The following is a 20,620-nucleotide window of genomic DNA, read 5'->3' on the forward strand; positions in this document are numbered from 1 at the left end:
GCTCACTGAGTCAGTAAGAAGCCTGGACATATATACGGTGGAATATTACGCAGCCATCAGAAAGGATGACTACCAAACTTTGGCATAGGACTGGAGGGGATTATGCTGAGTGAAATAAGTCAAGCAGAGTAAGTCAATTATCATACAGTTTCACTTACTTGTGGAGTATAAGGATTAACATGGAGGACATTAGGAGAAGAAAAGGAAAAGTGAAGGGAGGGAAGTCGGAGGGTGAGACAAACCGTGAGAGACTAAGGACTCCAGGAATCAGACTGAGGGTTTTAGAGGGGAGGCGTTGGGGGGATGGGTGAGCCTGGTGCTGGGTATTAAGAAGGGTATGTATTGCATGGAGCACTGGGTGTGGTGCATAAACAATGAATCTTGGAACACTGGGAAAAAAAAAAAAAAAAAAAAAGGAAGTCTGGAGAACCAAGCTTGGCAAACCAGCAGGACCATGAAAAACTGGGAAGCGGAGAATACAGCCAGATGTGCCGTGGGAAGAGGGTTTGGGGGCCACTTCTGGTGCTGCCACTGCTGGCGGGTGGCCCTGGGTCATGGGGCTCTTGGATGTGCTGCCGTTGGTGATGCTTAAGTAGTAACACTAAGGAACATCCTGCCTGCATTGTCACCTTTGCATTGCTTGGGAAGATCCAGAGGCCCAAGTAGAAGCATTTGCTTGATGGAGCCCAGGTCACAATATATGAAGGACAGGTTTGGTATGCTCTTTGATTGAATTGCTCTAGCATATTCTAGGCAGAATAGTAACAGAAAAAAAAAAATGACCAACTTTCCAGTGTGGAACCCAAAAGATTAAAGTACTTGCTCAGAAAAGCTGGAGCCTGTTGTGTGGTGAAATAGGTCAGAAAAATGATTTAAGGAGTTGGCAGTTAGAGAATGAGAAGGCACTGGGTTACGTATTCATTTAAATCCAATTATGCTGAGTGGCCAGTTTGGATCATGGATTATAGAGCATCACTTCCAGGGGGCTGATGATTGAGTCATAAAATACATCTCTCTTTCTTTTCTTCTTTCTTTCTTTCTTTTGTGGGGGGGGCGGTTATTTTCATGGTAGGGGAAAAAATTGGCTGGATATCAAAGGTAATACTCTTTAGAAAAAGGCTGGTAATTCCATTCATAAATGTGGTCGGGATCACTGTTTTAAGAATTTTATACAGATCAGGCTTCATCTCAACAAATGTTGTAATAAAATATTGTCGAGCCTTGTATGATGACACACTGGTTGTAAGTGCTAATCCATAGAAGAAGGTTTTGGTACCATATAAGAAGTTGGGTCGGGGGGCTGTGTAGGGAGAGAGTGGTGAGGTTACGGACATTGGGGAAGGTATGTGCTATGGTGAGTGCTGTGAAGTGTGTAAACCTGGCGATTCACAGACCTATACCCCTGGGGCTAATAATACATTATATGTTAATAAAAAAATAAAAAATTATAAAATAAATAAAAGTCTACCCGAAATTTCCAAAAAAAAAAAAAAGGAAGAAGAAGAAGAAGAAGTTGGGTCAGGCCATGAATAAGATTTGGCTTTTATTACACTTACTTGAAACTCACTTTACTAGAATTCTGAGCTTAAGTATCATGGTTAACTTTCTGAGCTCTTATAATCAGCCAGACAATGTGTAGTATTTTGTATGTATCTTCCCTTTTAATTATCATAATAACCCTACAAAGTAAGTATTATTAATGACACTTCAAGGAGGGGACTGAGGCTGAGAGACTAACTTGCCCAAGGTTGTGCGGGAAGGGTTGGAGCTGTGTTTTAAATCCGCATTTGTCTGACGCTTGAGCCTGCTTTTGATGGCAACGCTGTTCTGTGCAAGAAAAATCATTAATTAAGTCGCGAGTTAACTCTGAGTTAGCATTCTCGAATTTTCAGATCAAGAGATTTCCTTGTCACTGGTTCTTAGCAAACAACTTTCTGTTTTTAGATTCAGTAACTTGAGAAATGTCATTCCATCCAAGATTCGTTCCCTGAGTTAAAAGAATATAAATTGCTATTGCCACTTAGTCTTTGCTGTCTATACCATTCCCACACATGTTGTCGTCCTGGATATATGGATGAGATGACTTCTCACGATTTTTGGAGGACGGGCAGGGTGAGGTAGGTAGTGTAGGATCTCAGATCATCTCTAATGTTCCAAACCACTGATTATTAGGGATTTGTGAAACTACTCGGTCCTTTCTTGAAAAACTTGCTGTGGGTGCTAGCTCATGTCAGTGACAAACACTAAAATTTACCAAGCATCCTGTAAGAGAATATTCGCTTTTATTTGTATTTTCACTTTGAGCTGCAAGTTACGTTCAGGTTTTCCAGGATTGGGAAGCCGGGTTTTCTTCACCTTGTTACAGTTTTCATGGTTTTGACTGCATTTGCTGACTTGTATCTAATTTTTAGTCTTTTACATGTACTTTAGGAAGCCTGTGAATTTAGGAAGTCTCATGTCTGCATTGAAAACTGCTTACCCTAACCCTGACCCTTATTATGAATGTTTCTTTCCTGCTTGGTTTTGTTCATATGCTTATATCCTACAAAATATACGTGTATGCGGAGGAGCAAAAAAGCCCCATAGTCCTGTTAATGTGGTAATAGCCCAAGTTCAAGGAGTAAGAGCAGCTGGCCTGATGCAGGGTCAAAGCCAAAATCACTGGTATCATGACAGAAGACTGTGTTATGTAATTTTTCAAAAATCTCATACTCATAGGAATTTTGTTTACTAAAAGTCTATCAACTTTGTTTGAATATGAAATGTTTTCCCCCTTGATTCTTTTGTTGTTGTTGAATGTAGGTTTGTTGTTTTTCGGGTTTTTTTTGTATATGTGTATTTTTTTTAAATGACCAAAGTTTTTTTTTTTTAAAGATTGTATTTATTTATTTGACACAGAAATCATAAGTAGGCAGAGAGGCAGGCAGAGGGAGAGGGGGAAGCAGGCTCCCTGCTGAGCAGAGAGCCGGATGTGGGGCTCCATCCCAGACCTGAGCCGAAGGCAGAGGTTTGACCCACTGAGCCACCCAGGTGCCCCTGTTTATGTGTATTTTTAACCAAGCTGCTTTCAGGGTGCTGTGTGGAGCCCTCAAAAACCAGATTTGCCACTGGGTTCAGGGGTTAATAGAGTCAAGACTGCACCTGTGAGTCTCTTTCCAACTGGCTTTGTGCACGTACATCCAGCATACCAGGCTGGGCTCAATGCTTTCTCGTCAGATATTTAGAGACATGCCCTGACAGATCGTGGGGAAGGTGGTTATGTCTTTATTGTCATTAGCAGAGCTCTCAGGAAGGGCCTGCTTTATAATCTCACAAGAGAACTTACTATGTGTGAATGGAAGAACTAATAAGGACCCGAGGATTTTTTTTTCTTTAGTTTACAAAATGGTATACCCCCATATATGGTAGATAAATGTCTTTTTTCTTGTAAGTAACCAACATATGGGAGAGGTAGAAATTATTTGTCATTTGCATGTCATTATAATGATATTTAAAAAGCTGCGTGGCTCTGGACCTTGGGCAGGGGCGTGGAAAGTTCCACGGTAGCTAACCAAGCACTTTTTGTAACAGGATGCAAATGGCAGCAGAACGCTTTAGGCGATATTAAATTGGGGTGATTTTTAGAAAGTGACAAATGTTTTATGTTTCCTAAATCCGAGATGGGTTCTACTAGCTGCACATGGCTGCCAAGTTATGTTATCACTTGCCTGCTTTGTAACTGCTTCAATTATTTCCTCCCCCAGCCCTGTATGATGAGATCCGTCAGTTTCGCAAGGCCTGTGGGGAGGCTCATCTGAAAACCATCTTAGCAACAGGAGAACTTGGATCTCTTACTAATGTCTATAAAGCCAGTATGATAGCAATGATGGCAGGTAAGTGTTTATATTCACATGACGATAGCTATGGAATTGATATTTTTTTGGAGAAATAAAGTAAGTTAAAAGATTTGGCTATTAGCGAAAACGGGCTAACCATTTGGAAATTTGGGTGGGAGGACTCAGCTATTTTGTGAATACACTGCAGTGTGCATTGGTCACAAACTTGGCTTCCTTGCACGTTTTTTGGTGGCATTTCCTCGCTGCACTATCCTTGTAAGGCAGTAGATGGCTCTCTTGTTAGCGAATTGCCTTCTTCTTCTTTGATTATTCATTCATCAACATATGTTAGACAGGAATTTCTTTAACTCTGACTTATTCCTCTCTGTGAATTTAAGTGTTTGATTTTCCTCAGAGATGTGCATCTGTACTGGCTCAGGCAGCCTGTGCTTTTGTTTGTGTTAATTTTTCTTTTTAAAGGTAGCGCCGTATCGTTGTTTTTTATACTTTCAAAAGCAGGTTGACTTCCTCTTCATCTCCTTGAACAGCAGACCTGTCCGTTCAGACATCCAAGCCTGAAACCTGGGGGTCAGGCTGGATTCCTTCTTTTCCTCACCTTCCTGTAAACCAGTGAACGAGTCTGGAGAATTCTGCCTCGTACTGTCTCCAACGCATCTCTCCGTCCTGCGTGCAGCCATCTCCGGCCACTGCCGTGCCCCACACGGACCACTGTCTCCTCGCTACTCCCCCCGTCTCCACTTTTGTCCCCTTCTAGTCTGCTTCCCACACTTTTGCCAGAATGGTCCCTTAAAAATACGAATTGGGTTTTGGTCCTGCTTGTTTAAAATCCTTTGGTGGCTTACACTGCCTCCAGACCCAGTCGGAAACAAGGGAACATACCTGTGCATCTGTCCACTTGAGCTGATATCTGCCAGCAGGGCACTTCAGAAGCAGGAGGGCTTTATGTAATCTTGCCACCAAATGATTCTTTTAAAACATAAGAAAATGTGAAGGTATAGGGCCTATGAAGAGAGAGGTGATGGGAGGAGCGGCCTTCTCTTCAGCAAGAGGTGAGGGAAATATAATTATTTCCATGAACAAGAAACAAAACATACACATAAAGTCTTCACCAGAAGCTGCGCTCTCCACCCCCTAGACCCCCCATACTCCCATCACTGTCAGAGAGTCAGGGTCACCCCACTGTCAGAGAGTGGTCACCCTGCCCACTCAAAAAATATATATATATGTCCCTCAGTGGCTTCCCTTCATTGTCAAGGTAAAATGTAAATTCCTTCAGCCTGATTTTAAGAAAAGGTCCTTCTTTTTTTTTTTTTTAAAGATTTTATTTATTTATCAGAGAGAGAGGGGGAGAGAGCGAGCACAGGCAGACAGAATGGCAGGCAGAGGCAGAAGCAGGCTCCCTGCTGAGCAAGGAGCCCGATGCGGGACTCGATCCCAGGATGCCGGGATCATGACCTGAGCCGAAGGCAGCTGCTCAACCAACTGAGCCACCCAGGCATCCCAGAAAAGGTCCTTCTTAACACCCTGCCTGTGTCTCCCCATTTTCCTTTCACTCCTTATGCTCCAGCTCTATGGAATTCCCCGTAGTTCTCTTCAGAAGGCACCATCTGGACCTTTCATGGCTTGCTACACGCTGCGCCCCCTGCCTGGAATACCTTTTGCCTGAGTAATCCCTTCACCTCTTTGACTCCAGCACAGGTGTCCCTTCTTTCAAGACCATTTCCCCAATACTGCTTCCCCCCTCACCACTTGGTGCCGTATCTCTTCTGTGTGCCCCCACAGCATTCTGTTGCAACCTCTGCCAGGTGACGTAGCACACCATTATGTGATCAAGTATTGAATTTCGAGGTGCCTTACTAGTGGCTCCATACATGGGTGAAGATAGAGGACTTCTCAGGTCTTCAGTCTGGGCCTCTAGTGTAGTCCCGCCTCTAGACTTTTAGTGTACATGCTGCTGAAGCGAGCACGCCCCCCTCTAGATTTTTAGACTCGTATACTTTTTGAGTATTGTCAGACCGAGCGTCAGTCCCTGGAGCTTTGCTGAAAATCAGCCTGCTAGGCACTCACGGAGCTATTGCTCTGCTCATTGCTCCTGCATCCAGATGATCTCTGCTCTGGTTGTCTCGTTTCAAGCATAATCTCTGAAAATCTAAGGATAAGGAGGAATGGAACATGTTAAACAGCAGGTCATCTGTTACATTGGCATTTCAAAGTCCCGCAATAACAGAAGCCTTGCTGTAGCTCTTATGAGCCTGGGCGAAGCCCCTTGGTGTCCTAAGTACCCAGGTAATTCCCTTCTCATGCTCCTCTCCGGGACAAGGGATTGTTAGCCTAGAGTGCTGTGATCCAGGTCACAGTGAAAGTATATTCATTCTGAGAGGTCAGCCAACCCTGTCGTCCTCTCTGCACCTACTGCTCATCCTAGGAACGTGGTATTAAGTCATCATGCCAAGAAGCCCCTGTTCTGTCCTCCACCCCATCCATCCGCAGAAGAAAAATGTGAGTAGGAACATGCTCTCCCCATCTCTTCTATCTGCTTATATCCTTGTCCGTGTTTATCTCTTGCATTTCTTCACTTAAGCAGTGTCTGTTGAGTACTTGCTCTGGGTAATAAAACTTGTATTTGTGGTGTGCTTTCCCAGATTCTTTAAAATAATATTCCTTAATCTTCACATCAACCCTGTGGTTGACGAAGAAACTTAAAAGGTGACTTTTGTAAGGCCTCAAAGCTAATGGATCACATAGAGTCATTATTTGAACCCAGGCCTTCTGGCTCCAGAGTTATTTATTGCTTTCTCAGCTGTAACACCACTGTCTCCCAGGGCACTGTGCTTGACCTTATAATGAGTTAAAGGCATACACAGTCTGTGCAAGGTATAATAAGTGAAAGCATCCAGCATACTTCCTGACCCATAGTTTCTGGTTCCTATTCTCTTAAGAAGGTATATAATAGAAATGAGGTATGTTTTGAAGAATTGTTTTAAAATTTTGAACTAAATTTACACTTATATAAGTTACAGCTCTACTTTGGCATTTTTATTGATTTTATTCCTTAAAAATCAACTTCATTGAGGTAAATTTATACACATTGAGGTGTTAAGTGTCCAATGTGATGACTTTTTACAATGTGTATTTTCCATCATCCCATGAAATATCCTTTGTGCCCCTTTGCTTTCAGTTCTACTCCTTTTACTTCTGCCCCAGCTGCAATCAGTGCTCTGATTTTATCACTATAGATTGGCTTTGCTAGTTTTTAAGTTATACAGTTGGTACTCTTTTGTGTTTGTTTTCCCTCTACCTACAATATAATAGCTGTGAGATCTATCCATGTTTTTCTATGTATAAGGAGTTTGCTTAGGGGTATTCTATTGTACAAATATACTGAGTTGCCAAACTTCCTTATAAAAAGTTTATAGTATTCTGATGTCTATAGGGTCTGTAGTTATACCTCCTTTTTTTTTTACTTCTGATGTTGTCATTTTTGTTTTCTTTCCTGTTGTTATTTATTTTCTTTCTTTCTTTCTTTCTTTCTTTCTTTCTTTCTTTCTTTCTTTCTGTGGAAAATAGTTTTGTTAGAAGTCTGCCAATTTTATTAATCTTTTCAAAGAGCCAATTTTTTGCTTGGTTGGTTTTTCATTGTCATTGAGTTAAAAAATACTTTCAATTTCCCTTGTAATATCTCTTGATGTTTAGAATGTTATTAGAGTATTATTTAGAATAAGCCTTTACACTGGAGCACCTAAATACATAAAGCAAATATTAATGGACATAAAGAGAAATCAACAGAATGTTTAATTTCCAAGTATTCTGTGCTTCTTGGATATCTTATTGCTATTGACTTATAATTTAAAATTCTTTTAAGCTCAGGGAATATCCACTGTAAGAATTTTTGTCTTTTGAAATTAAAGAGATCTATAGCCCATTTTTATGCTGTCTTTAAGTATATACTTCAGGGGCACTTGAAAAGAATGTCATGTTAGGGCGCCTGGGTGGCTCAGGTGGTTAAGTGACTGCCTTCGGCTCGGGTCATAATCCTGGAGTCCTGGGATTGAGTCCCGCATCGGGCCCCCTGCTTGGCAGGGAGTCTGCTTCTCCCTCTGACCCTCCCCCTTCTCATACTCTCTCTTTCTCAAATAAGTAAATAAAATCTTAAAAAGAAAAAAAAAAAGAACGTCATGTTAGTATTTGACATCTTAGTCTGTCATGTAAGATATTAGTGGTAGTATTCTGTGAATATCAAGTAGGTCAAGTTGGTTGATCATATTTTTTAGATCCGGTTTTGTTTTGTTTTGGTCTTCTTGTTCTATTTATTACCAAAAGACAAGGATGTTAAAGTCTCCAAATATGATTTGTCTCCTTATCCCTTTAGTTTTGTCAGTTTTTTCTAAATGTATTTTGGAGATTTGATATTTAAGTATGTATACTTGGCATATCTTTTTTCCATCCCTTTTTATGAATATATATATACATATATATATACACACACACACACATATATATATATATGCAGTCTATAACCCATCTCTGTTTATATATTTAAAGCTATCTCTTATAGGCTTTTTTTAAAACAAATTGTGAGAATCTGTACTTTTTAATTAGAATATTTTGTTCATTTTCATTTCACACAATTTTTGATATGATAGAAGTTAAGTCTGTCATCTTGCAGTTAGTTCCCTATTTGTTCTGATCCATTTTTGCTTAGATTTTTTCCTGATACCCTTTGGGTTCATTAAATATTTGAGAGCACTTCATTTTATTTTTTTTGTCCATTGACTTTTTATCTACAGCCTCTTTGTACTTTTCAAGAAGTTTCTCAATTATAATATGCATCTTTAGCTTACCACGATTTACATAGATTTCATATTATTCATGTGTCATGAAAGTAAAAATCGTAACAGTTGGTGTTTATGCCTTTCTTAGTCCTTTGAATTATTTTACTTTTTTTCTTCCACCTATTTATAAACTCCTTAATATGAAGTGATTTTTGTTTTAACAGTCATTTGTCTTTTAAAGAAATTGAAAGAAAACTAAGCAAAACTAGTCTTCTGTATTTTCTCACATGTACATCATTTCCTTCTTTATTCCTTCTTGTAAGTCTGCTGGTGACTAATTTTCTTAGATTTTGTTCATCTGAAAATGTCTTCATTTTACACTCACGTTTCAAGTATTGTTTGCTGCATATGGTGTTCTAGATTATACTTTTATTCTTCTTTCAGTACTTTAAACATGTTATTCCATTTCTTGGAATTCTGCTTGTTCTTGTTTTCCTATAAGTAATGTTTCATCTTACTCTGGCTGTGGTAAATCAATATTTCTCTTTATCTTTGTTTTTCACTAATTTGACCATGATATGCCGAACCATGGTTTTCTTTGTATTTATTCTGCTTTTAGTTTGCTAAGCTTCTTGGATTTGTAGGTTGATGTTTTCCAGTTTGGGACATTTTATAACTATTTTTTCAGATATATTTTCTACCCCATTTTTATCTGTTCTTTCTAGAATTCCAAGTACATGAGTGTTAGATATTGTCCCACAGGTTACTGAGGTCCTGTTTATTTTTTATTTTTTATTTTTTTAAAAGATTTGTTGATTTGAGAGAGAGAGAGAGAGAGAGAGCGTGAGTGCAAGGAGCAGAGGGAGAGGGAGAGAGAATGTCAAGCAGACTTCTCCCTGAGTGCTGACTCTGACACCAGGCTTGATCTCACGACCTGAGTTGAAACCAAGGGTCTGATGCTCAACCGATTGCACTACCCAGGCATCCCCTGTTCATTTTAATTTTAATCTCTTTTCCTCTCTCTGTTCTTCTGTTTGCTTAATTTACATGGATCTTCAAGTTCTTTGACCCTTATTTTCCATCTCAAATTTGCTCTTAAGTCCATCTATTGAAATTTATGCCATTATACATTTTTAGTTTTAGAATTTCCATTTGATTCTTTTTTACGGTTCTTTTTTTTTTTTTTTTAAAGATTTTATTTATTTATTTGACAGAGAGAGATCACAAGTAGGCAGAGAGGCAGGCAGAGAGAGAGAGAGGAGGAAGCTGGCTCCCTGCTGAGCAGAGAGCCCGATGCGGGACTCTATCCCAGGACCCTGAGATCATGACCTGAGCCGAAGGCAGCGGCTTAACCCACTGAGCCACCCAGGTGCCCCTTACGGTTCTTTTATTTCTCTGCTGATATTCAACATTTTTCACTCATTGAGCTCATATTTTCTTATAAGTCTTTCAACATGTTTATTATAGTTGATTAAAAGTCTTTATCTGCTCATTTATATATCTGTATTACCTCAGGGTCTGTCTCTTGAGCTGCCAGTTTTCAAGTGCCTGAACACAGTTGCCTTTTATATTTTGTTCAGCTGTATGATTGTTTGTAGCAGGAGGGTAAATCTGGTGCATTTATTCTGTTGTGTCTTTGTGGCTTTTGTTTTCTTATTAATTTAGCATGAAAATCTGAAAAGGAAAGGTGTTTTATCATTTACATTCATAATAGCTGTCTTATAATATTGATAGGCATTTAGATTATTGCAAGACAATTCTCTGGAGAGTAAGCTAGTATTAGTCTGATATCACATATCATTGTACATAAAAAGTTAACCTAAGTATTTGCATTTTTTGGTCAACTAAATGTTTACTAGCTAGCTTACTTTTAGTTTAATTTTCTTTAGGAATCTTTCAGAATGTTTTAGGGGAAGGAGCCATAGGTCATGGGCATTAGAAGACCAGGATTCCTATTCATTCTTGCACAGTTTATGACTTCAAGTGGATCAGTTAACCTGGTTATCAATTCAAAGAAGTAATGTGTATGGCTGATTTATAAAGTATAAAAGTACTCTGCAAGTCATTAAAAAATATCAGGCTACCTTCCTATGCCATCCTACCTCAGTCAGGAAGGAATCATAATTGAATCTTTTTTTTCCTAGACTATTACAAGGCATTATTCAGACTATCACTTTTTAGAACCATCTGGTGTAGCTGCAGGAGATAGACTATATTGAGCTGGATTCCTTTCTGTACTGATCTCAAAGCTTATTAATATGTTAGTAGGATTGTTTCGTGAATCTTAGGAACTGTTTTTGCCAACTTTTGACTCCGTCTTAAAAAACAAAAGTTTTAAAAGAATCTGATTAGTTGAGAATCACTTTTGATGTGGCCCAGTTTAATTTTTTTATGCCACACTTCTCAGCTATGGTTATTTGTCATATCTCCTAGTTCTTTTACTCTGGAAAGTATCGCAGCCACCTTAGCTCTTTAGATGGGTATCAGAATAAAATATTTAACGAGAGATCACTTACTCAGTAACCATAATGATCCAGAACCAAGCCAGGAACCAGGAGGAAAAAAAGTAAGAAAACATTTCAAAGAGATGAAGTATACATAATATAATCTATAATACAACAGTAGTGGTAGACAATAACATTTCTTGAGCGTTTACTATGTGACAGGTGCTATTTTTAGGGCTTCATGTATATTTACATTTAACCTTCATAGTGACTCTCTGAGGTAGGTACTTTCCTACAACAAAGTGGGAACATCAGTTAAAAAGGATATTTTGCTGCAATTCTCCATGGTCATTATTGATATTTGGAAACATTCTAGATACATTTGTCTTTGTTACATCATTTCCCCTCTCTGTTATAGCTTTCTTTTCTCCTTTTAGCTGTTCTTAAAGATTTAAATATAATTTTCATCCATCGTCAAATCTCTCCATGATCTTCTAGAGGCAGACTTAATCGTTCATACTGTTGTGCTCCTAGGACAGTTGTAAATACCAGTAGCATTTGTCATACAGTGTCATCATTCCCTGTTTTACCTGTTGAGTCTTTTACAAAACTGTGAACCTCTCTGAGCCAAGGACTGTATCTAACTTATTTATATTTCTCTGTAATTACTACTGTGCTTGCTATCTAAGAGAGCCTAAGAAAATAACTTGAAATACACGAGTGAATGAATGAGTGGATGGAAGAATAGATGGGTAAATGAGAAAGAAAGAGAGAAGGAAAAGTAAAAACAGGCAAAGTAAATGCTGAAGACCTAGACTCATCTTTCCACATGAGCCACGACCTTGTAGAGTTCAGACATGTTATGTTGAGAGCAAAATTTTACTTCAGTTGAACAAAAAGATAGATAGTTTAAACTGTTGCCAAGGAGATTATGTATTGAGGCATTGTTTGGATGACCTAAGCAGTGGTATGACATATAAAAGGTTTGTGAGAATTCTGAAGGGGCTCTAGGGCTAAGAAAGAACTATAGACAACTTTCTGTCTTGGCTTTTTGGTCAAAGAAAATGGATCTGACTTTCATGTTCCTGTCAGTGTGGTGAGAGCAATGCAAATAAAGGAGAAACGGAGTAGAAGTAAGCAATTTGAAGGGAATATAATCAGGAGAGAGAAACGAGAGCCATATTTTTTCATCACACAATCCAAGAACAAGGTGATGGGAAGTAAGATAGAAAGGAAAACATGCTTAGAGAAAAGAGAAGTCTAAGGCAGGTCCATCTCCTGCTAAGGGATTTTAGCCCCGCAAACACACACATTAAGAATAATGCCAGAATGTAGAAAAGTGGCTTTATCTTTCGGTAGCGGTGGACTGTTCACACACACGCAACAGCTAACAAGCTCCGCTCTGAAGTTATTCTAGACCTTATCTTTGGAAATAATGCAGGCATGATAAATAAGGTTGGAGTAGAAAAGCACTAAAGATGCAATCATAATGTCATCAGGTTTGAATTGCTGATGAAGATCTGTGGGTAGAGTACGAACACAAAAATATGGGGCTTGAGAAAAGCAGACCTTGAAGGAATGCAAAATGAGTTTTGAACTTGGCTGGAATTTTGTAATGTATAGGAAATCAAAATGAAAAAAGTAGGAACCAGAGGAGGGGATATTTGAAATTCAACCCAATAAGATCCGTAATTCAGAAACAATAAGATGAAGCAGAGAAATAAAAGAAAATAGAAGGGAAGCCATTACAAACAATAAAACAAAGGGCAGAAAATAAACAGTAGGAAACGTGTTAAGACTGAAGGAAACCAAAGGTCTAAAAGAAATGATGTGATTAGTAGCAAATTAACATCTAAGACTTTTAAAAAACCATTTTTTAAAATTTAAATAGGAGTCAAATGGTAGAGTAAATGACAGTGTAGATTTATTTTTCAAAAGATTGTCACCAGTCACACTGAATCCTTCATCTTGGGCTCAAATCTTTGTATACTGAAGAAGTAATGATCCAGATGGCACTTCTAGACCCCTGTGGTGATCCAGCCTGGTTTTTCTCATTGTGGGGGGGGGGGGGGCTAAAAATAAGATCTTGCCTTTCATAGGAAGAACATTTAATTTATGAAAAGGTATGCTATAGTTGAAAGTTCACCACTGGGGAAAGCATTAAGAATATAGATGTGTATTGGGGTAAGAGTTAATGGATCTAAAGCATAAATTGATTTACAATTCCTTAAACTAGCCCTGAGAATTAAACCATTTCTAGGGTAAAAACTAATTAACTTGCCATTTCATTCAGGGAGCAAATTTAAATTTAGCCCCCACCCACCACCATGGGAGCAAAACTTTCAGAAGATTTACCACGTCACAGCCACCCAACCTGCAGTCCTCATCTACCCTCTTGCCCATCCTTTGTTTTGTGCAAAATAGAGAGCTTAGTGGGAGAGAGAATCTGCCATGTTTTCTGGCCTCCTAGACCTACAGGAACCTCTGATGGTCCATTTTGGTATATGGTATATTGTTCTTAAGAAAATCACTATAGGGGGGCCTGGGTGGCTCAGTGGGTTAAGCCTCTGCCTTCGGCTCAGGTCATGATCTCAGGGTCCTGGGATTGAGCCCCACATCGGGCTCTCTGCTCAGCGGGGAGTCTGCTTCCCTCTCTCTCTGCCTGCCTCTCTGCCTACTTGTGATCTCTCTCTCTGTCAAATAAATAAATAAAATCTTTTTAAAAAAATCACTATACATTTAAACACAGAGTGTTTTCTTTGCCTCTTCATGGCTGGACTTCCAGAGAAAAAAAAGAAGCAGCTTGTGAACTTAGTTTTGTATGTGGTGTGTACTAGTATGCATAAAATTTTACTTTGTGAGATTTTTGAAAATATAACCCACCTTATTCTAAAATCTTGCAACACCTTCTCCAGACCGATTGCTCAGAGGAATTTATGGGCACAGAGGCTAACACATGTAAGGACCTAGGAAGTGCTTGTTGAAGTGCTCAGTTGTCAGGTATGGGGCAATCAACAGATATAGTCATAAACAACATATGTAAAATTCAGTTTTTTAAATGAATCTTTATTTTGCTTTAAAAGAAACATTAAGGGACTTTTTATTTTCATGTCTCGGTGAAATTCTGATACATGACATAGAGGCCAGACCTATTAGCTATTGGGTCATGTTTCTGAGATTCTGTGACTCATTTGTCTTTGATTTCTAACATGTTCATTATTTATTCTTTAATGTCCGTGCTGGATAGTTATGGGTCTATTAGCAAACTCTTAAATGCTGGGAAAGCAGAATCCTTGAATGGGTCTCTCAGCATATCGCACAGGGTGGATACTTGATGCACATTTTGTTGAATGAGCAAATGAATAAGATTAATAAATCACGTGAGGTTACCAGTTCACAGATTCTTTTTGCTACTGTCTTAATAGGGAACTAGGGGAGGTACCTTATCACCTTCAAAGGGATGAAAACCTGACGCTCGGAAGTTAAGTGACCAGGTGAGACCAAGGCCATGCACTGAGGAAGTGGCAACATTGTGAAGCACTTCTTGACTCTAAATTCTTTTTTTTTTTTTTTAAGATTTTATTTGTGTATTCGACAGAGAGAGCGAGAGAGCACAAGCAGGGGGAACAGTGGGGAGAGAGAGGGAGAAGCAGGCTCCCCGCCGAGCAGGGAGCCCAATGCGGGGTTCAATCCCAGGACCCTGGGATCATGACCTGGGCTGAAGGCAGACGCTTAACCCACTGAGCCACCCAGGCGCCCCTTGACTCTAGATTCTATACACAGTCCTGTTCTCCACTCTGTAATTGCTTTGCATTTAAAATATTACATATAAGCTATGTGTAATCTTTGGGGGCACAGATATGTTTCTAGAGTCCCTGAATGAGATTTATATGTTGACTATATATGTTGAATATATTGTTGAATATATTCAACAATATATTCAACATATATATGTGTGTGTGTATGTGTGTTTACCTGCTCTACTGACGATCGCTTGACAACACTCTGGGAACTTCTGTGGAGTCATGACTTCACGGTCGCTGCTTGATTTCTGCACTGAAGTTCTTGGTTATTTCCAGATTCCCTTCCTGAGTGCTGAGAGGATAGCTGGGAAGTGATCCGGAAAGTGGACTTTTCTCTTATCCACCTGATGGGGGCAGTCTGAGAAAGAAGGAGCACAGAGGGTGACATAAAAGGGTTTGGGACCAGGGTAATGGCATTGGAGCCCATGTGGAGGAATGTCCCAGCATAGGATGAGGGACATGGCAAACTTCCTGTGAAGAGCGATCGGGAAGAAAGTGGACACCTTAGTTGGGAAGATGGCAGTCGCTGGGGTTGTGGTGTTGTATTCAAATACTTGTATTCACGCATCCAAAAAGGATGAAAAAGCATGATGTTCCTGATGAACCCGTGGTAGGAGGACTGGGACCCAGCTCTTAGAAGTTACGGGAGGATGGATTTTGGCCTGCTATAAGGCAGAGTTCAGTGAGGGTCCAGATTTTCCAGAAACTGGATGGTCCGCCACAGGAGGTGGGAGGCGTTGGAAGCACAGGCTGGATTTGCCCAATGGAGCTATTGTTCTACGTGACACTCAGCGTGTGCTAGAGAGGCTCATCCTTTCACAGCGCGGTGGGATCCTCTACAGGAGAGAAAAACCGTCTCTCTCTCTCTCTCTCTGTCTCTCTCTCTCTCACACACACACACCCCTATTACATGTACGTGAGATATTTCAGTGTAGATTATAATCCAGTATAGGCAGGGCCCCAAATATGGAAATAATGAGAAAAGAGGGATGTATTGGTTTCCTCAGTTTCCACCTCAAGTTGGGTGACTTGAAACAACAGAAATGTATTATGGTTCTGGAGGGTAGAAGCCTGAAATCCATGTACCTGCAGGGCCACTCTCCTACTGTAATCTGCAGGTTAGAATCCTTGCCTGCCTTTTCTAGCTTCTTGTGTTTGCTGGCAATCCTTGGCTTGTAGATGTAACACTCCATTCTCTGTTTCAACACGTGGTCCTGTGCATTTCTGTCTGTGTCTCTTCCTTCTTTACAAGGACACCAATCACTTAATGGCCCCACTTTACTCAGCAAGACCTTGTCTTTATTCAACTAATTATGTCTGCAATGACCCTATTTCCATACAGGTCACTTTCTAAGGCACTGGGATTGGAATTTCAACATACCTTTTCAGGGGGCAAGATTCAACCCATAACAAAGAGAAATAGGGTTCTTGTGCTGCTATGTTTCTGTTGTTTCCTGTAAAGACCTGAAGATGTTAGAAAAAATACTTTGAGTCAAACCAGCAAACTTAAATTCAGGTACAAAAGATTGATTTTTCCCTCTAAGCAATGTTGGATGGTTTTGTGGATAGGGGAAATCTAGTAGATATTAAATATTTTTATCTGCAAAAAGCATTTGGTAAGGTTCTCAATGGGAGATTAATGGCTAAAATAAAGAATGAGGCATTAGGAGATAAATTTGCTTATGAGCAAGAGACAGAGACTAACAGTAGAAGGAAATACTTTTTAGATTGGAAAGGAGTGACATACAGCACAAGCCAGGAATCAGTTTTGGGACCTATGGGTTTTTCACTTTATTTTTATTGGACTTTGTAATAAAAATACAGATCTTCAAACAGTCCAAGACAGAGTGAGTAATACTACAAGCATCAGTAATCAAAAGTTATTCTCTATCATAAACTAAATGACTGATAATAAATACTGACACAAGACTACACAATGTACCATAATATTATAAAATGGAACAAGCGATTCTCCTGTGTTCTGTTTTCTTCTGCATGGGTGAATATTTCTTTATTTGCTCTTTAAAAAGTATTTGCAGATTTCTAGGTTTACTTTATAAGCTAAATCAATGAAAAAAAATATATTTTTTAAACTTAGGAAGATGTGCTAGCTGAGAGAAAAATTGGTTGAAGCAAGACAAAGGTTATATTGCCATCACTAGTATAAAGAAATTAGGGACCCTGTGTGTTAAATTGCTCAGCAAGCTATTCAGTAAAAAGACTTAAGGAGTGAGGGGGCGTTCTGGAAATCATCAGCTTATTCTGCAGTCATGACTTTAATGGAAGCATATACAAAAAAGTCATTGTTAGGATGATGAGAAGCTATGTATCTGAGGCAGTGAAATATTCTAGTATGGAACTTTTCTCTCTTCATTTCCATTTTAAAAATTTTAACATAATGGCTTGAAACAATCCATAAAATTCAGTGATTGTGTAGGTAACTTGTGTAGGTTCCTCCCAGGAACTAGTTAAGTAGGTGGAAAACACACTTGTAAAATTGGAATTTTGCTTGCAGCTCCTTTTGTCTCAGTCGTGAAAAGGTCTTTACAAATTCATCTCTGTTTTTTTCTTGATTTGTACATTGTCAGAGGAGCGAGAGAAAACAGAGCCACTAAACATTTAAAAGTTAACTTGTAAAAGTTGCAAATGCTTTGAAAACCAGAAAGGATTATAAGGTATGAAGAAGCCTCATTAACTTCAAAGCTTTCATTTTACAGGTGAGAAAACCAAGATCTAGAAGGGTCAAATTCACAAGGAATTTACCCAGGGACAAATATTCTAAAGTCAAAACAATCTAGAAAGAGGTTCTCAGCCCAGGCTGCATGTTAGGATTTCCTGAAGAGCTTTTTATTTTTATTTTTTTATTTTCTTAAGATTTATTTATTTGAGAGAGAATGAGTGAGAGAGAGCATGAGCGAGGAGAAGGTCAGAGGGAGAAGCAGACTCCCCAAGGAGCTGGGAGCCTGATGCGGGACTCGATCCTGGAAGTCCGGGATCATGACCTGAGCCGAAAACAGTTGCTCAACCAACTGAACCACCCAGGCGCCCCTGAAGAGCTTTTTAAAATAATCTGTTTAAAAGATCCCACCACCAGAGATCCTGATTTTAATTGGTACTAACTGGAGCCAAGAGAGTTGGTACTTTTAAAAACTTCTTGAGTATTCCTACTGTCTAGGCAGGAGGTTTGGGATCCAGGTTTCCTGAGGTTGAGACAAGAGTTCTTCCCACTCACCCTGGTAGTTTCGAAATTATTTAGAGAGAGAATTTCAAATTCTAGGGTTTTCCAAAGGTTCGTGTGTTCGTTCGCTCACAGTTAACAAATCTGATTGTCCTGGTGGTTGGTTCCTTTCCAGATTGCTTGTTTGGAACACTAAGCCTGCGCGCCCATAGAAACAAGATCATAAATGGTCAGCTGTACATCAGTAGTTCCTGTAGGTCCTAACCAACACATGAAATAGTGGTTTTGGAAGGACGTGAATTTATATTTTTAATTAAGTCTCCAAGAACTTAAGGATTAAAGATGTTTAACCCTTTTATCTCCTTTATAGAAATACCTTGGTTTCTCCTCCTTCTGCCTTTAACATATTAGGTGTAGGGTTTGAGTGGGGACTCCCCCAGTTCCAGGCTGTGCCAGGAAGGAAAAAGGGGTCTGGGGCAGGGGGTGGTGATGAGGCTGCAGTGAGGACTGAGGAGCCAGAGGAGAGGGAAGGAGGCTAGTCAAGAAGGGCCAAGGTGTTCTGCCATCTTGATGCCAGGGGATATTCCTTCCTTCCTTCCTTCCTTCCTTCCTTCCTTTCTTTCTTTCTTTCTTTCTTTCTTTCTTTCTTTCTTTCTTTCTTTCTTTCTTTCTTTCTTTTAATTTTATTTATTTATTTGACAGAGAGAGATCACAAGTAGATGGAGAGGCAGGCAGAGAGAGAGAGAGAGAGAAGGAAGCAGGCTCCCTGCTGAGCAGAGAGCCCAATTCGGGACTCGATCCCAGGACCTTGAGATCATGACCTGAGCCAAAGGCAGCGGCTTAACCCACTGAGCCACCCAGGCACCCCCATTCCTTTCTTTTGAATATGCTTATGCTATAGGCAAGTATTTAGTGAGCATCTAATGTTTATCAGATGCTCTTCTGCACATGGCAGAGGCATAAGAGGAGAGAAAGGGGAGAGAAAAATCAGACAGAAGCCCTCCCTTTAAAACACTGACTGTACCTCTTTGATGAGAGAGTGAAAGGTCAGATTTATGATTGCCTCATTGGCAACATGTTAGGAGCCACAGGGACACTTTGGCCAAGTGCTGCACAAGCAGGGCTACCCTCTGGAGAGGCACAGAAGGGTTCGCAAAGCAAGTGACATTTGTGGAGGTGTCCTTGGGTGCACATAGATGTAGAGGAAGCTGTGTTGGGATGGAGGGTCAATGGAAAAATGGCAGGAGAGGTGGAGGGGAAGTTGCTAAGTTGCTGGTGGCTTAATGCCCCACCAAGAATTTGGGTTTCCCGTTTACAGGTAGGAAAAGTTTTTCAGCCCTTAAAAGTGTCTGGCCTGAAAAACTCATGCATCCAGCTCTTCATCACTGGGGTTTATTGAAGTCTTTCCAGGTTAGCCTCCCTTCCCCCCATCCCCAGGGTAAAGATCAGTAAGATACCATTACTCCAGATACTTCGTTGTAGTGGAGCAGCAGCCCGGTTTTCATTTTAGGAACATGGCCTTTGGGCCGTGTGTTTAGACTAGAGAACAGGGAACCTGTTGGGAAGCTGTTATTACAGGCTAGCTGACGTCATGTGGGGCTGAGTTAAGGGAGTGGGGTAAGGATGAAGAGGAGCTGGGGGAGACATTGAGGGGACAGCACGAAAAGGATTTGGTGAATGATTCTGGGCTGAGCAGGGGAGGGACAGGACAAACCAACTCATAATGGTTCCATTTGTCCACACCCTCACTGTAGTCGCTCATAATGGTGTGCCATTTCCCCAGGGCAGGGAGTTCTAGACACATGAGGCTTCTTCCCAGCCCTGGAACCCATCTTTGCTGCCCTTTGTTAAGACCTCCACCGGTTCATGGCTTTGCTGGCTTACTGCAGAATGCACAAAAGTCTTACCCCTTTTCCTCTACTTTTCTGTTCTTGTAACAAGGAGAAAAATATTTAGTGTTTTTAAGGAAATCAGATTAAGGCTGTGGCGGTGAAAAAGAGAGAGGCTATTTTTCTATTGAGAACACACAAACAAGACAGGACATATAAAGCGAAACGGAGAGGAGAAAAAAGGAAATTCATGCTTTTACTTGAATTATTGGGGTGATACTTTGTTTTGCTAGTGGCGCAAGAATGAGTGTTCTAGTATGCTTTTTGTAAAAAATTTATCATCAACTGGGGCATCGAAAGGAAGTTTCCTGTGCTACAAAACTGCTAAATTGGGCAGGGACAACAGAAGAGGCACTGAATAGTCAATGAAATTGGAAAGAATTTAGATCATCCATGTCACACAAAGCCTGCAAAAGGCTGTTGGTAGAATGTTAGCTGCTTTCACACTGGTTTGATATTAACATTCTAGTGAATAATTAAAATATTCCTGTTTATTTTTTAATAAAAAGCAAAAGCATATAAATTACCTCAGAGTTGATAGTGTTACCTCTAGTTGCATTCGCAGACTTTGCGGTTTCTGCCCAGGATTGTAGATTAGGTAATTTAGGCAGTTAAAAAGCAGATTTTCCTCTGCCTTTCTTGGTGTTCTCATTTTAGAGCATTCAGTATTATAAGGCCTTTCAAAAATATAAACCAAA

At 39.9% G+C, this 20,620-nt stretch overlaps 1 protein-coding gene across 1 annotated transcript in view; it reads left to right on the top strand.

The window, feature by feature from the left end:
• The window catches only part of DERA (deoxyribose-phosphate aldolase), a 114,808-nt gene that overhangs the window by 64,450 nt on the left and 29,738 nt on the right, over window positions 1-20,620 (top strand). Inside the window, exon 6 of the mRNA XM_032347436.1 lies at window positions 3,744-3,872. Coding sequence (XP_032203327.1) covers window positions 3,744-3,872 — 129 coding nt within the window. The remainder of the gene's footprint in view (window positions 1-3,743; window positions 3,873-20,620) is intronic.

This window comes from Mustela erminea, chromosome 6 (genome assembly GCF_009829155.1).
Source record: "Mustela erminea isolate mMusErm1 chromosome 6, mMusErm1.Pri, whole genome shotgun sequence".
NCBI lineage: Eukaryota > Metazoa > Chordata > Mammalia > Carnivora > Mustelidae > Mustela > Mustela erminea.